We start from the raw sequence: 14,787 nt of genomic DNA, 5'->3' as shown, positions 1-14,787 counted from the left end.
TTGACAGTCAAAATCTATTGTAATAGCTTTGACGTATATATAGTTTTGTGTTTAGATGAGAATGAAGTGGGCTTCATCCAGGGTTCGGCTCAATCCTCGTCCATTCCATGCAGTGGTGTTTAATTCGCCAAGCAAGAGAATATTACGTGAGTGTTCAGAGTTAAATCAACAGAAATCAAGGACGTGCGATTGTCAAATTATTGCTCCTCCCCTATGATTGAGCGCTTGATGCGATGGTCATTATCCTTGGGTGATACTTTTATTCCCCATTTTCTATTGAAAAAGTAGCGTTTTTCTGTTCGATTATGATAGGATTGGATGAACGCCGGTTTGGGTGGATGTAGACCCATGTTTTTTTGTGGTGATCTTCAAATGTCTTGAGGATAAGAAAAAAATCCTTGACCAAGGTCCATGGTTTTGGGGATGAGTTGGTCTTCTAGTGAAGCCATGGTTTCCCAACTTCAATCCTCTCACTATGTTGCCGATGACTACTCTAGTATGGGTAAGATTCCCAGTTTTCCCATTCACTTTACCCATCTAGATCTCTTAGAAAAAGTGGGCAATTTCTTAACACAGGGTTCAAAATTATTACAACAATATACTCATTAATCACTAAATATGTCATTTATAGGAATTGCAGTTAGGTGGGGAGGATAACACTCCTATCCATTTTTAAAGCTACACCCAATTAATAAGTTCTCCATGTGCCACAATAAATGCAATTTTTATGACTATAGTGACACATCCCTCGAGATTTCCTTCCACACCAACACTTTTATCCATGAACTAAAGAGTGACTATTTCATTATTATATTATACATACATGTTAATATAAGCATTAAAATTTGTATTCCTTTGTAAAAAATGCTAGTCCAAGAGATACATTTGATCACCTTGTCTTGTATCCAATATCCAATGTTGACCCCTATATCCTTAGATCTAGAGTGAAGGTTTCATTTCTAATGTTGTGTTTGAGCTTAAATTCTAATTAAATATTTGGGTTAGCCAAGGTCATTACTTAACTTAATGGCTTTGCAATATACAATGTATCATATTTTTTTTAAGTTCAATTAGTGAGATATGTCTGGGGGATTGAACTTTCGATCACTTGGATACACAAGGGCTTGCCAACGTGCTTTTTTCCAATTGTGCTACTACCCTAAGAAAATATACAATGTATCATATTAACATCCACTTAAACCAAATTGACTTTTGGGACACATGTCTCTTTGATGATGAAGGGAATCCAATTATGTGATGTCAAACACATTCCCTCACAAACACTCACAAAGACCCTACACTTTTTAGGGTTCGAGCCTAGGTTGTCTGTTATGAAACCAACTCACAAAAAGATAGAAAAGAAAGATCAACAACTTAGAAATCAGCCTCTTCGAGGGGGAAACCTCCTTTACATTACACAAAAGAACAATTATTGGATGATACAAATGACAAAGCCTCATTTCTATATATAGGAGTCTAAGGGGTCACAATATAATCAAAGTCAACATAACAATAATAATATAAGGGCACAAAAATAACAATAGTGGGCTTCTATGGGGCACAATAATAACAATATGGGGACAATAAGGGCACAACAATAACAGTAAGGGCCACAATGACACTAGTAATGGGGGAATCACTAGTGTTATAGGGACCTAACATTGTCTATATGGAAACACTGTATAGTTTTGAATTTATTTATTGTAGATTTGTACATAGATGGATATTCCTTTCTTTGCATTTATCTTTTAGACTTCTTGCTTTCACCAATTGATTTAGAGCTTATGGAGTCTCAAGTAGCACCAATCCACTTGCTTCTATTGGATTGAATAACATGATTTCTCTTTTGAAATCCATAATATCTCATTCACATGCTTCCTATTTCTCCCATAAGACTTTAGCACAGACTCCATGATCATGTTTGTGTCCCTCTTAATAACGCACTCCTTGGAAGGGGCCATAAAATTTTTTATTAGGACTAAACTTGGATGTCTCTTCTTTCTTGCCCTTTGATTCTTCATTCAATCATACCACCCATCAACTTGTTATTTTTCCATTTTTCTTATAATGACCTTTGTTGTTGGGAAGGTGCCTTTCAAGTATTTTGTCTTTGCATATAGATACACATAAAGTATCATTATTTTAATCTAATGGACGTGGTTGTTAAAATCACCAATATTTAATTAAATATGCATTGTTATACCTTTGCTCAAGTCAACTTCAATTCAAATTCTAACACATGTGTGTATACCCTTCCTTGCTTAGTTTGTATATTGTTGTAAGTCCCCAATATATTTATGTTGGCTTTTGAAAGATCATCTCATCCCAAAATAAGTAGGGGGGATTCAATATTCAAATCCGGCAGAGTGGGGTTGAAGAAATGGATATTGAAGATGGATTCAATTATAGAAACTATCTTTTGAAAAAAGGTTAGTTTTGCCCCAAAAAGAAAGTCCCTCCTTTGAGACCTTGCCACAACTTCCATAGTTGTGAAATTTTACAATAATAGAACCTCTAGAGTAGAGGTTTACCATATGGTCGTCGATGACATCAGTACAACAGGTCAAAATATGTTGTTAAGGAACAAGTTGTACATAATGAGGAAATCAAAGGATTAGGATGTGGCATCCTTCCTCATGACAATCTCTCAACTAAGAGGCCATCTGTAAGGACTTGGGGAACCAATCATTGATTCTGAAGTAGTTTCTAGCCCGAGTTAAGAAGTTGAAGAAGGGAAAGTTTGGCAAGGCCAAGAAGAAAGACATATCCAAAGCGCAATGTTTTGGATGTAACGAATTTGGACACTCTACGAGGGACTTTCCAAACTAGCATAACAATAAGATAAAGGAAAGGAATGAAGCTCATGTGGCCGAAGCAATGGGAGAACCTGAGAAGAAGGCAAAGAAGGAAGAAGTGAAGGATCTTTATTACTAAAGAAGGTTCACTGACTGTCCGGCTCTCTGTGAAGTTTAATATTTATTTTAGGATAATATGTTTTGTTTAACATCTTAGAAAGAAGCATATGATAGTAGCATGTATAGAATTTACATGATTAAGTTTCTTTGTAGAGATCATCTAGACAGATGGATAGATAAACCATTTTGCATATTGACCATCCAAGCATTATCTAACATTATATTAGAAGATATCATCCTGCTTAGTTGAATCATCATGATTCAGGAAAGACCATCGTTTTTTGAAAGTCTTTGGAAAAATCATCATGGCAAGGTTAAGTAGACATTCCATGTAATGTGGAACCAATACTAGTAAAGGGATTAAAGAATGCAATGGTTGGGATGTAGGCTCTTTGCGAGATATATGAATATCTAAATGATTGGATGAAAGCATAGGAATGCATGTTGGATCTAAAACTCTAGATAAGATTCTTGTGTATAGAATCTTGTGAAAGAAAGTTGGTCATAAAATATGCTTATGTATATGGATATATGATGCTTGAAAGGAATATGATTTGGCTTACTTAAGGATGTGTAAATAATTTAAGACTTTCTCTAAAATATATGTATAACGATGATTAACATCTAGTCTAGTCCCTAGAAGAAAAATTGTAACTTGGTAATAAAGTTCGATCCTTCGGCACTTTGATGCATGAAGGAAGATTCATATGGAGATGGATCATGAGGATGTTGATGGAATGAGAAGGTCATCATAACGAGGAAAGTCTAATTTTCATTATTGTTGGTTATTTGGTTAACATATTATTTTTCTACCTGGAAGAATGTCGCAGGAATATATGATGGCAGTTGAGGCAAGTGCAATTGTATGGATGAAGAATATTGAGGGAAGCTCAATATTTGGTACTAGAAAGCTGTAAGTTCAAGAAATGTTAATTTGGAAAGGGATGGTAGAAGTATGATAAGATAACCTGAAGGTTAAAGAATATCACATTTATAAGGAAGCCATGATCAAGCTTCAAGTTTGGGAAAGCTCAATGCAATGCCTTCATGTTGAATATGAAAGTGATAAGCAAGAAAGGTACCCTGAAACTTGTCACAAGATTGAAGAGAGAAGGTGGCTCCATGATATCTTGAAAGAAAGAAAGCTCGATGATGTAGAGGAAAGAGGGAGCCAGAAAACTATGAAGAACTGGTAGCTAATACTCTTATGAAGGCAAATTGTAAGGCTTGTGATGATGACTTCTCAAATAAAAGGGAAGTCTAGATCTCCTCTATTTTTTAAAGGGGGTTATTCTCAAGATTAAAGGAGAATAGGGATGTTGTCTTTGGTTGAGAGGGAGTGATGTGGGACATCACTTGTACATTATCCTCTTCAAGTGATGAAGAGAGAATGGAAGAGAATTGGATAAGAATTTGCGGTTTCCTTGATGATATTACATTCAAGAAAGGAAAGGGACCAACACTGTTTGAGGATGTGATAAGTATCCAAGTGAAGAGTGGTCAAAGAGGACTGATATTCTTTGAGGACTCAAGATTCGAGATCCAAGATAAGAATAGTCCTAATAGGACATATCTTATAGACATCCAGATGGGGTATGTGCCTTGTAGAGGTAGTGCGGTATCACACATAAAGCCTCCCAACATAATGCTCTTGATTAAAGAAGAGATTGTCTAGTTAGGCCTAAGAGACAATGCTGGTCATGATGATGATGCTTACAATATGGCTTATCAATCCGACTCTTTTTGTGATAACTCTTCAATTTGAGATATGATGTTGTACTGAGTGTACAATTATGAATACCTCCCTAGTTAAGAGGGATTATTGAAAATGTAACTAGTTTCAGTCTTCATAATTGTTGTACTCATTTCAATATGTATCCTATGTAATAAACAAGAAAAGAAAAGAAAATATATTATTATTAAAGCATGGGTTTCATGCTCATTATTGATTGTGTTTTAGGTAAAGCATGTTCTTCATGATTATAGGGTTTGTTAGGTCTTAGGATTTACTGTCTCGAGTCAAAGGAGTCAACATCATGTTTATAAGACCCTTATGGGCAAAAATATATTTGTAAAAATAATTATTTTTGAGTTTAGAAAATCCTGGAAGCTCCTAAAGTACAAGTCGACCCTGGGAAAATCAAGTCGGCCTAAAGGAGAGAATTCGACCCCTTGAGAAGGATATAAAAGGAAGCAATTCAACCTCATTTGGAAAAACTCACTCAACAAGTTCAATCTACAAGAAAGAGTTCGATCTATAGCTGGGAAGAGCAGGAAAGAAGAGTGAAGGCCAAGAAAGCACAAGAAGGACATAAATATTTTGTTTTGGGCTCTATCTCTCTCACACGTGTGAAATTCTAGGGTTTCTGGGCTGCAGGAAGAAGTGAAGTTACAGGTCTGAGTTGTAGGAAGATGAAGTGCAACATCTTGTAACTAGAAGGAAGGATACTTGATCTAGAACTCATAAGGAGTTGTCTTGCTATTAGGAAGGTCCCAAGAGGAGGCTGCTCTAGGGTTTCCTTGGAAGCTTTAAGGTCGAAATTGCAGGGTCGAAGTTGCAAGTTGGGTAGCAGTATTGAAGCTGGCAGGTCAAAGTTGCAGTGTCTAACATTTTGGTGTAGAATCAAGGAAGGATTTAAGGAAGGGATGACTTGGTACTAGGAGAAGGATTGGTCTAGCGTTTGGGTCTTTGTATATCATTTGAAGCATATTTTAAGAAGAAAGCCAATATATGTGTCTATTGTTGTTATTATTGTTCTTGACATTGTTTGATGAATAGATCTAACTAAAGAACACAAAGAAGATAAATAAGATTCACAAGCAAATATCAAGTTAAAGGAAAATAAGTACAATAAGCTGCCATTATCGATTTTCTAACAATTTCATCCTGGACTTCTCGTGGGAAGGCGGGGGGGAGTAGTTGCATTGAAGAGGTAAACAACAATTAGGGCTTGCAACTGAGCACAGGGTTTGCCAAAAGGGCCTTAACCATCAGAGCCACGTCTCGACCACATCCATTGTTGAGGCACGGTGATAATGAGGCGAGTGAACCTAATTGGTGAAGTCTCGAAAGACAAAAGGATTTTAGGGGATTGAAAACCAAAGTGAGGCCAATGGACAATGTACAAAATGAAGGATTTTAGGGATAAAGGTGGAAGGTAAACCAAAGGCTAAAGGAGTTGCAAAGGAATGGTAAAACCAAGACACAATGTGAGGAAGATTGTCGTAGGCAGGAGGAGGACAAGGCTACCTCACCCCTAGATAACACGTTGAACCTTCCCCAAAGAATCCTAAACCAAGCAAACCAAAGTAATATAAATGTAGCTGACCCAGTGGAAAAAATTAAGAGCAAAGACAATACTAGTATACTTGTTGGAGTTGAGCTCCCATAAACCTAGAAGAGTTTAAGTGCAGGTACTCCCACCATTGGGTATGCGGACCACATGCAACCTTGCCAATACTTGGAAAATGTAGATAGTCTAGCTCATGAAATGGAGTGAAGGATGGAAGGCCAAACCAACATGGAAGAACAACTTGGACCTTCCACGTTGCTTAAGGAACTACTATAGAAGCCGCAGAGGAAATATCCCATAGATAACCCGACAACACGACATTGACACCAAATATCATCAATTTGACCCCAACAATTGTAGGAAATTGAGGAAGTTTCAAAGATTTCCAAATTAAAACAGTGCATTATCATTAAATGTGGGCGACACTATCCCTCTCTTTAATGTTTGGGGTGACAACGGAATAACAAATCCGCTCAGTAACCTAACACACATCTCAACACCCCATCAAATTTTTATTTATTTTTATATAATTTATTATTATATTTAAATTTTTAATCCCCTATCCTTATCACTAATGTAAGTAATTCATAAGAGAGTATCAATAATCATATTAATCCATAAGAGATAAGATATCCCTGCAAGAACTTAAGATTACCGCCTCGCTTGCCCGGATGGTCACATAAAGAGTGGCCCTGTCCCCACAAACCAAAAAACTCCTCAAAAACAACATAATTTCCCCACCCCACACTAACGTCTTTCAAGGGAAATGGCAAAAGTTGAAAAGATACTTAAGGCGGTGCAAATATTTTGAAATAAAGAGAAGAGTATCCCCACCTTCGAATGCCTATAATACTAGATCAGTGAGTGCTGCGATCCGATGTAGTGTAGGGTTTAGTGGTTCTGCATGAGGGTTCAGGAAGATTCAAGGGGTTTATCTCGGGATTTAAGCCTCCGACCGGATCAGTAGAGAGACTGTAAAATTGAGGTGCAATGGCTGTGTCTTCTTCACCTTCGACAGATTTCTCTTTCGAAGCCCAAGAATTAAGTTCGCTGTTATTGAATGCTTCCTCATCATCGTCTGATATTTTGAATTCATGCCGGGTCGTGGAATCCTTCATCGATAGGCACAGCTGGGATCAGACCAGGCATTTTTACATAACATGCTTCCCCGTTCTACTCCGCAAGATCTTCGGCTTCGAGGAGGTCTTACAGCCGTCCGGCATTGGCGGATGGATCGCGCAGACCTCTGAGCATTCCGCGAATGCGGTCGTAAATCTTCTCTCGCCATCTGGAGCTTTGTTTTCGTCAATCTTTGCCGCAGACGAGGAAAATGTGGTTCGCTATGTGTTTCCATCCGAGCGCCTTCCGGCGTGGATTCGTCACATGCTTCAGTCGGAGAGGGGTTTGTATATCTTATCTGAAGTCTGCCCTGCTTTATTTAAAGACCGATTGAAGGAGGACGGCCATGGAGGAGGATTCAGGTGCAGTTGAATGCATTTGAGTATTTTATGTTTTGGTTTGCTTATTACGATGTATGCAAAGATAATCATATTATGCATCGTTCGGATTCGGATGAAATGAAATTGGGGTTTAAGAAGGCTTCCCGGTCTCGTTTCGAGAAATGGGCGTCTTCTCTGCATAGTTTGCACGGTAGCCATGACAATGGAAGGCCTGTGAAGTTCAATTCTAGCCCTTATTTGCATCTTCTGAATTTGTATCTACACAAATTTGTTCCTGTATCTGATTTTTGTGCTCCCAGTGTGTCTGTACATCATTTTTTCGAGGAGAATCCATCGATATTTTCTCGCGCCGAGTTTGTTGTTCATACCTTTGTACAATTTTGGTTAGTGAATGACGATTTTTCGCCCTTACCTTCACGGGTTTGCCAGTCTTTTGGTATTTTGTTACCTGTTAATAATCGATATCTTAGGTATGGTCTACCCAGTGTAGAAATCACAGAGGCTGTGAAAATACTGGTCAATTATGTAAGCAGTACTTTGTGTTGTCCTCAAGAAGAGTTGAATTCTGGATGGAGAGCTGCATCACAAATGGATACCTTGAGATTGAGGTCATTTTCCTTGCCACGGAGTAGTTTGGTTGTGCCTGCTACATGGTCCCTTCTGTTACAGAGGCCTTTGTACAGGTTTATATTACGAGCTTTCAGTTATTGGCCAGTAGGTGCTTGTCTGAAGAAGGCTACACACATTATTGATCTATGGTTGGATTATTTACAGCCTTGGAATATTGGTGAAGAAGGCAAAATGATGCCCGCTCTCGAAGAGGATCATTATTTGGAGGCAGAGAATAAGATGCTTAGGGATAGGGATCAACGATTGTCTCCACTTTCAGGTAGCTTGCTTCAAAAGCAAAAGACTGGTACTGATTCTGTGGGATCATTAGTAAAAAGAAGCACGAAAGAAAGTTGTTATGGATATAATGATCATTGGCAAAACTATGTTCTAGCTAATTATCCTTTTTATAGCTCTCTTGTTGTTCAGTTTCTTGTATTTGCCCACAAGTTCGTGCACATCAATACCAAGGCAGTTCTTCAGATGACTCACAAGGTGCATTGCTCTTTCCTTTATTCTATTATGTCTTATTGATAATAGCAAGGAATAGATGAATAAACTTTGACACTTCAAGCAAGACCCCATGTTTATTTAAAGCAAGATCCAATGGTGGATTAAAGGTACTTATTTCAAGGTAGGATCAACAATTAGGATTATTATACCTAGGTTTTGTATCTAGAAAATTTAGACATGAGGAATTTACTTTTGGAAGTGTGAAAATCAATTAGTTGGAACTTCCTCTTGCATGGGAATAATCACATAGCAAGAAAGGAGAAAAAGTGTTGTCCAGATCCGAATGTAGATTGCTGCCTTTTAAATATTGAATTTGCCTTGCTGTCAGTGCTATATTAACAGAAAAAATCAACATTAACAACAAATGATCCATTCCTGATAGATTAAGTTATGAGCAGTCTTCATGCATGTAAATGTAGGCTTGAATTTGATATAATTGTTTATTAGTTTAACAGACAAAAAATGTCCTTGGTTTAATTTATAGGCGTTTAAACTATCTTTCTTATTTTGCACTCAAATGCTTTGTATGTGAAAGTTACGTCGTGTTATTGAAACTTAATTTGGTTGTTAATTCAACAAACAAATAATTGTCTGTGGTTTAAATTAGAGACATTTAGATTAGCGTCTATTTTTTGGATCTCAAATGCTTTGTGTCTGAAAAATACCTATCCAACTTATTATTTTATGTTGACAAATTCATTGTAGTTTAAATAGTTGTAGACAAGATTTCCAATCAAATAGCTAAGCACACCATCTATTTACAGTCTTTTGTGGAGGGTCATTTCCATAAATTATCATGTCTATTGCTCGAGAAACAATGGGTAAATTCAGCCTGATGTCATTGCACTGAAGTTACTTCTATTTGATAATTCAGCGAGCAATTTATATGCTTCATGTTTTGGACGAGTTCTGCAAAGAAGGATTGAGTTTTGCATTTTACATCTGATAGGTACTTCGCTAACTTTGTATAATGGGCATAGATATTGAATGGATATGGACAAACTTGTGATCCCAACCGAAACCTGGTTTGACTATGCAATTTTGAAGAAAATGTTTTTTGGTATATTCTTATGCACTGTCAAGGGTTCTCAACACAAATTGGGAGTGATCATGTTTGCTGTCTTTATAGTATAATTGGGCTAGGAGGCTCATTTTACAGCCCAGTGTGAACGTGATGTGTAAGTATGTCCGTGCTCAACTTGGACTCTAGAGTTGACATGTGTCCCTCTTAAAATAAAAATAAAATATTCTCTAAATAGAAAAGTAATGTTGGCTATAATAAAAAAGAAAAAAAGAATATGCTATACATGTTTAATTAGTTATCCATTTGACCTATAATATAATTTCATGTAAAGTAATTAGAAGTAAAAAAAATTATGCGAGTAAGATGTTTAAACCTTATACTTTTCAAAAAATAAGTTAACACTTTATATAAATAAATTACTTGAAGATCTATATTAATAACTTGTGTGAATATCAACTTATGTGAATCCGTGCTTAAGATGGATCCATGCTGGTAAATCATAATGCTTTTCTGACCAAAAAATGTCCTGAATGTGTGTAGTAAGACTTGAAGATCTATATCAATAACTTATGTGACTATCAACTTATGTGAATCCGTGCTTAAGATGGATCCATGCTGGTAAATCATAATGATTTTCTGACCAAAAAATGTCCTGAATGTGTGTAGTAACTCTGTTGCTTTCAAAGAAAATTGAAGTCCTAAGTTTCTCAAATCTTTCCCTATAACTGTCTGGATAATGTTGGTATGCCCATAGTCGGCATTCGTAATCCATTCTCAAGTCACATAAGAAGTGAGTGCAACTCAATGTTACTTAGGTGGATCATGGTTGGGTGGGCAGTGGTCTTGCCTGAAACCTTGCGTTTCCTGCCAAGTTTGATGATTGTTTTTTAATGTCTTATTGAAAATGTTCCTGGATTTCAATATTTCACTGTTTTAGCTTGATCTTCTAACAAGTTCACTTCTTTGATAACGGTAGCAGTTGGTGGTTATTATTTCTAATTTGTTTCTTTTATCCAGATAGAAACAATACTTGAAATCCAATTTACATTCGTGCATTTTCGTTGTATATTCATGATCACTTTAATTTTCAACAGGTTTGGTATTTGGCTGAGATTTATGTCAGTTTATACTGGAGTTCATAGTACATGTATAATTTTGTTTGTTAATGTATTTTCTGACAAGTATATCAAATGGGATTCAAAAGGGTGGACTGTGGTTATTCACAGTTGAATTTCCATGCGTATTTCATTGTATCATTAGAACTGAGAGATGTAATGGCAATAACATCTTTTTCTGAACGTGTCCTTTGCAGTGTTACCTCTATTTTTTGCTTTTCCAGAAAACCGGTTTTATAATTTGTTAAAGTCTGTTGTATTCTAATGTAATATTTTGTTTTCATCTGTAGGTATTAAGTGTTTTGGTATCTTCAAAAGAGCTACTGTGTCTTATTCGAAGCATAGATTCGACATACAATGATGTGAAGTCGGGAAGTGCGCCATGCTGTTTTGACAGTTTGCATAAGGTTGTGCCTGCCATCCGAGAGCAGCTACAGGTCTTCCCTCTATGACCTATACAGTGTTCTGACGTAGGCTACCTTATCCAATGCACCATTTTTAAAAAGGTTTTGTTTGGAAAATGCCTCATTATATTAAGATGTTTCTTTGTGACTACTACAGGACTGGGAGGGTGATTTATCAAATTTTGAGAAAGGCAGTGAAATTACTCACTCTCCTTCGCAAAAAGAAACACTGATGTTGCAACTTTTCAGCACCAGTGATAGTGGAGGCCATCAAATGCTAAAGGTAAGTTTTGTGAATAGTTTCTCTTTATCTCTTTCTTTTTGCAAGACTCATTTGGTTGATGGATAGGTTTATAATTTATTCTGCCTGTACATCAAAATTGGAACCTTACAAAGATAAATCCTTACAAACATTAATTCAACAAAAAATTTATTTATGCCATTATAAGGAGGTAACTGCATCAGTAATTGTTTATATTAATTTTCCCAGAGAAAGATGTTCCCTTAACTTGCCCACATATTAACTGTTCCAAGTGAGGAAGTTGGTACATTGTCAGAGTGATGGAATCCCCCTTTCTCCCTCCTTTCCCTGTATTTTTTTTTCTGGGTGAGGAATGGAATTGACTTCTAGTTGATATACCAGCTGGTAACTGGACAGAACTACTTGGGAATAGATCCTGTAACCTCCCTGGGTATTATGCCTTCTGTAGAAAGGGTTGGGCAAACTGAGCTATACTATTGTGCTAAGTGTTCATTACATATGTACAAACATGAAATCAATCACTATCTTTATTGGGATTTTCTATAACTAAAATGGAAATGAATTCTATAAATCTTCCATACAAAAGGTTAGAATGACTTTAAAGCTCAGGTAGCTGGACATTATTTTATTCAAGAGGAGAGCTGTGTTGGAGTAGATTATTCCTCAATTTTTTGACCACACTGCAGAGCTCATCTTCAGGGTATAATTGAAGTTTGATTAAATTTGGGCTTGATAAGAACATATTTTTGAAGTTTGATTAAATTTGGGCTTGATAATAACATACTTTTAAAAAATTGATTTCTGATTAATCTTAGCTGGATAATAACCTAGTTGTGATTTAATTTTGCTAGTTGGAAAATAATCTGCCATGGTCTGGATCTTCAACTTGTCCTGACGATGAACCACACTTGTTGGTTTGGAACGCGTCGACAAATGATTTATGATGTGATTTATGCCGAAAAATTTTCTCAATAATTGAGTTTCTAAACTTTATAGATGATTTTTATTTTTTATTTTTGGGAGGGGGTGGGGAGGTAATTTAAAGGCCTTTTATTAACTGTTGATGATCACATATGATCCAACCTTCTGTATGCCTCTAGTCTGCCACTAGGGAAACCGGACCATTGGCAATACAGGAGGTCTGTTGTCCAAAAATATACATTTTAAAAAAATATACTGAGTTCTAAAAAAGCCTACAGTGCCTTGGCTTAACAGCCACAAAATATAACACATAATCCTACTATAATAGTAAAGATAGAAAACATAAATTTTCATGAGGAGACTAGGAGGTGGAAACCTCTACATCTATGGGTGCTTGATCACCTGGACTGTCTAGATGAGTTGGGCCTTTGCCATGCAGTAAGACTGCTTTTATCCTTGTCAAATGCTTGTCCATGGCTTTAAATTCCAACTGCATCATGTTCATCATCATCAGAATTTTGTTTTTAGTGTCATTTTTGGAAAGGAGTACCCTTCCCTGCAGCTGTCTAGTTGTAATGGGACTGGTACATCTACTCTTGATAGATGACCTTTCAGCAATGAAGCAGTGATACCTCTCAAATTTCCATTGCCATTTTCCCACCCTCAAATGCTAGTTCCAACTCACACGGCAATTGATGAGCTTTCGGGGTTATGTATGCCCTGAGGAGGCCCTGCTGCAGATAGAATCCACCTCAGAAGTGCGTGCCCCGGCCAACTGAGGGGTAAGGACTTGACGAGAGGAAGAAAATAAAGAGACCTGAGTAGGAGCTGATCCCAAGAGGAGGGTAGCCCAAGATGGTCTGGTCCCTCTCTCACACCACACCTCGACAAAGCCTCACACCACCATAAACAAAACCAGATAAACCATAAAGCAGCAAGGAATAACAGAGGATGCCGTGGATTCAGCATAATCAGATAGAAATTGCCATTCATGAATAACATTTACCATCATGAAACAACACAATGTGCCTTTGCAAAGCTTCCCAAATCTGAACTGAGACCTTGCAAAGATTGCTTTTCTCATGCGAGGAGTTTGGTGGAGAGTAAAAGCATCATCTGAGATAATGAAGGGACGTACAACTGTGTACACATTCTCATGAAGTGGTGTGGTGGGCACATCTACCTTGCTGGGGTTAGATGAAGTTAATTTGATGTAAAGCATCAAAGAGGAAACATGACATCAATGACTAGTTAAATGTGTTGTTTAGAAATTAGACAAGGTTAGAGAAGGTTATATTGAAATTTCACATTGGGTTGGCCTATACTTCTACCCCTTTTTTGGTTTCTTCTCTTTTTTCAGCTTTTATTTGTTTACGCAGAGGAGAATTTGCATGTTTGCAAAATGATGCTTTCAGAAACATCTTCATCCATCTGACAAATCTATAATTTCTCCATAAGTATACAAAAATGGTGAGGAGTGCAGAGTTCCTAAACTACTGGTCTATCTGATCTTCTGCTGTTAAAACTTAAAGTTAGCTCTAAGAGTCTAAACAAAACAATTTGATAGTTAATTTTGTATGAATTGAAACTTCTGTGTCTACCTTAGATAAAATTTTACTTTGAAGCACATCGTTGTAGATTATACAACCTTTAGGCATACATATTTTCTTGATTATCTCTTCTATTTTTTGCCTCACACCAGATACTTCTAATTGATTTATTCCAAAGTGTGTTTCCATCAATAGTATCAATAGATTTTCGTATAGGGGACCTTGCTAAAAAGATCTTGCATTCTGTCCCTCGTACCTTATTTAAGAAATGCCACCCATTTCCAATGGAGTAGAGGCCACTTGTTTTCATTTTTATCTCTCCAAAGGATGTTTCTAATGATGCTCTCTAGATATTGTATAATTGTAGCAGGGGCCATTAGAATGTTGCTTTGATAGAGGGATATCTGATAAGATTGGCCAGTGTCCAGTCTCTTGCCGTATGTTTCAAACTTGACAGGTAAATAGGATAGGCCAATGGGATTGCTAACTTCATCAGTGTTGATGAGGTAGGGATGTAAAGATTGCCCTATCTCTTCTATTTAAGAAAAGCCCCATCTCTTGTCCGTCATGCCCATGGGGGAAGTTCAGTTTAGGTTTCAGCTTATTGTATAATACCAGTGTCCAGTCACTTGCCTTATGCTTCAAACTTGACAGATAAATAGGATGGGCCAATGGGATTGCTAACTTCGTCAGTGTTGATATAAGGTAGAGGCGTGAAGGT

At 37.0% G+C, this 14,787-nt stretch overlaps 1 protein-coding gene across 1 annotated transcript; it reads left to right on the top strand.

Moving 5' to 3' along the window:
• Positions 1-7,761: 7,761 nt before the first annotated feature.
• On the top strand, positions 7,762-14,520 carry LOC149193444 (uncharacterized). Its single transcript, XM_089407309.1, has 4 exons — positions 7,762-8,772; positions 11,220-11,366; positions 11,491-11,616; positions 14,437-14,520. The coding sequence occupies exons 1-4, from the start codon at positions 7,762-7,764 to the stop codon at positions 14,518-14,520; spliced, it is 1,368 nt and encodes a 455-aa protein (XP_089263435.1).
• The last annotated feature ends 267 nt before the right edge of the window (positions 14,521-14,787 follow it).

This window comes from Pinus tabuliformis, chromosome 2_2 (genome assembly GCF_031772625.1).
Source record: "Pinus tabuliformis cultivar Carrire ecotype Pingquan chromosome 2_2, CPIR1, whole genome shotgun sequence".
Lineage (NCBI taxonomy): Eukaryota > Viridiplantae > Streptophyta > Pinopsida > Pinales > Pinaceae > Pinus > Pinus tabuliformis.
The sequence above is the reverse complement of the archived record's forward strand: the minus strand, read 5'-3'. Positions and strand labels throughout refer to the sequence as shown.

What these genes read in the sequence shown, in the direction of transcription:
- LOC149193444 (XM_089407309.1), top strand. Translation starts at nt 7,762, where the DNA reads ATGCATCGTTCGGATTCGGATGAAATGAAATTGGGGTTTAAGAAGGCT. An exon ending in TTCTTCAGATGACTCACAAG is followed by an intron (nt 8,773 to 11,219) that starts GTGCATTGCTCT and finishes TTTCATCTGTAG; the next exon opens with GTATTAAGTGTTTTGGTATC. An exon ending in CCATCCGAGAGCAGCTACAG is followed by an intron (nt 11,367 to 11,490) that starts GTCTTCCCTCTA and finishes TGACTACTACAG; the next exon opens with GACTGGGAGGGTGATTTATC.